Source organism: Halyomorpha halys, unplaced genomic scaffold, assembly GCF_000696795.3.
Source record: "Halyomorpha halys isolate HHAL.00 unplaced genomic scaffold, Hhal_1.1 Scaffold234.1, whole genome shotgun sequence".
Lineage (NCBI taxonomy): Eukaryota > Metazoa > Arthropoda > Insecta > Hemiptera > Pentatomidae > Halyomorpha > Halyomorpha halys.
Window position 1 is genome coordinate 438,203 of NW_027111802.1, and position 2,028 is coordinate 440,230.

A 2,028-nucleotide genomic window follows, 5' to 3' on the forward strand; every position below is an offset into this window, starting at 1 on the left:
TATATATATATTTTATTCAGAAAAAAAATAAGATTGAGTACTATCTGGGTAATAGTTGGAGACCGAAGAGTCTGAACTATCTCCTAACTAAGAAAGGGTTAGAATATTGGTTGAACTTATTAATTTTTACTGAAATTCCTTTTTCTAAAAATTTGCTAAAAATGAGTTAATAAACTTCAATTTTTATTTTTATGTATTAATTGCTTTATACTTAAAAAAATGTATGTTATCTAAATTATAGTATTCAATATTGTTTTGAAGCTTTCTCTCCTTAACTTGTTTGCTTTTCATTCTGTTCTTCAACATGCTGAATGAATATTGTTTAAATATTTGCACGTAATTGCAAGTTTTTTTTATATAAATTAATGTTGCATTAAATTAAATCAATGATAATCTTAACTATTTCCTTTTTTATTTTTTAATTTACTAATATAAATTATAGTTGAAAAATTAAACAAAGTGAAAGAGAAAGCGATTTGTGTATTTAAGGCTCGATTGTATGGCTTGGTGCATGTTGTGTGTGTTATTAGGGGAAATAGGTCTCGCGTATCCAGTCTCACCAAGTCTCAAGTTGCCTCTTTGAAGACTTTTGTCAACTTTGCGTCTCTCTCACCTTCTTCTACTCTTACGAGGTATTGATATCATCAATCTTTTATTTATTAAACCTTTATAGGACATAATTTCCATCATTTCTTGTAAAAGGATATTGTGGTATTTATAAATCATATTGGAACTGTATACATTCGTGATTTATAATTTGTTCTGTCTGATTTCGAAAAATAAGGACAAAATACGCTTAAGGGTAAATTATTGCTAAGTGTATTTCTGAATAGATTCGGTGGAATCACATAAAAATTCACCTTGATGAAATGAAAAGTTTTACTTGAGTGCCATGAATGAATTTAGCCCTTCAAGTCTATATACAAATTTTTAAGACACTTATTATTAGGGCTATTTATGATGTGTTAAATGTAAAAAGTTTTAACGTGCTAAATGTTATAAATAAAGGATTGTGAGCCGCTCAATTTAAAGTCCATGTTAAATAGATTTCCTAGTGGATTTTCTGGGTAACTTTGTAACTTTTCCTTCCAAAACCATCCAGAATTTCATTATTTTTATCCATTACTTTATTGGAGTTTTAAAAATGTCCAAAACAATATCAACCAAAGATGAACTATGAGCAACTAACCTATCAAAATGATAGTAGACGAAATGGTGTGGAGTTCAGCTGTTCTGCGTTATGTAATTATCCATTTAACAGACTCTCAACCATGTTAAATGTTATATGTTTTTTTAACATACTAAAAGAAGGAAATATTCCTCCATTTAACACACTTATTTTACCATGTTAAACTAAAGATCGTGACTAACCCTGTTACAAAAGTGACGTGGTTGATATTTCAATCTTTTATGGAGTAATTTTAGGGAGGTTATAATACCCATGATTCTTTTTATAATATACTAATTAAAGTGTATATATAATCTTAATACATTAGGTAATTTTTTTTATTGTGTATTATAACTGAAGTGACGTGGTTGATGTACAATGCAATATTGTGAATATGAGGGGAAGATGATTCGGGGTGCGGTCAGTGAAGAGTACAACAAATAAGTAAGAACTTATTTATTAGTGCCAGAATTTCAGGCTTTCATCAGAGCTAAGAAAAAAACAAAACAAGATAGTCATAATTAATAAAAGGATATATAGAATGATTAGAAAATGAGAAAACAACTAAACTTATAGATACAAAACAGTATTGAAAGATATGGATAGTCATATCTTATGTATTATAAGGAGATAAAGGCTGTATAAGAAAAGTAATAATAAACTTAAGTAAGAGGAAAGAACAAATAGTAAATTATTTATGAAAATCTAGTTAGTAAATATATGTACAAAATAATTTAAAATAAAGTGATGAAAAAAGTGAGAAATAAAACATCTATAGGTAAAATAACAGGATTAAAAACATTAAATATATAGTTATATAATCCTAAAGGAATAAAAAAATATGAATTTTTTAATTTAAT

The 2,028-nt window shown here is 27.0% G+C and overlaps 1 protein-coding gene across 1 annotated transcript in view; it reads left to right on the plus strand.

The window, feature by feature from the left end:
* LOC106679933 (dedicator of cytokinesis protein 1) overlaps positions 1–2,028 on the plus strand; it is a gene marked incomplete in the record, with an annotated part of 79,196 nt that overhangs the window by 69,640 nt on the left and 7,528 nt on the right. Inside the window, 1 exon segment of the mRNA XM_067049787.1 lies at positions 531–632. Within this exon segment, the coding sequence (XP_066905888.1) occupies positions 531–632 (102 nt within the window).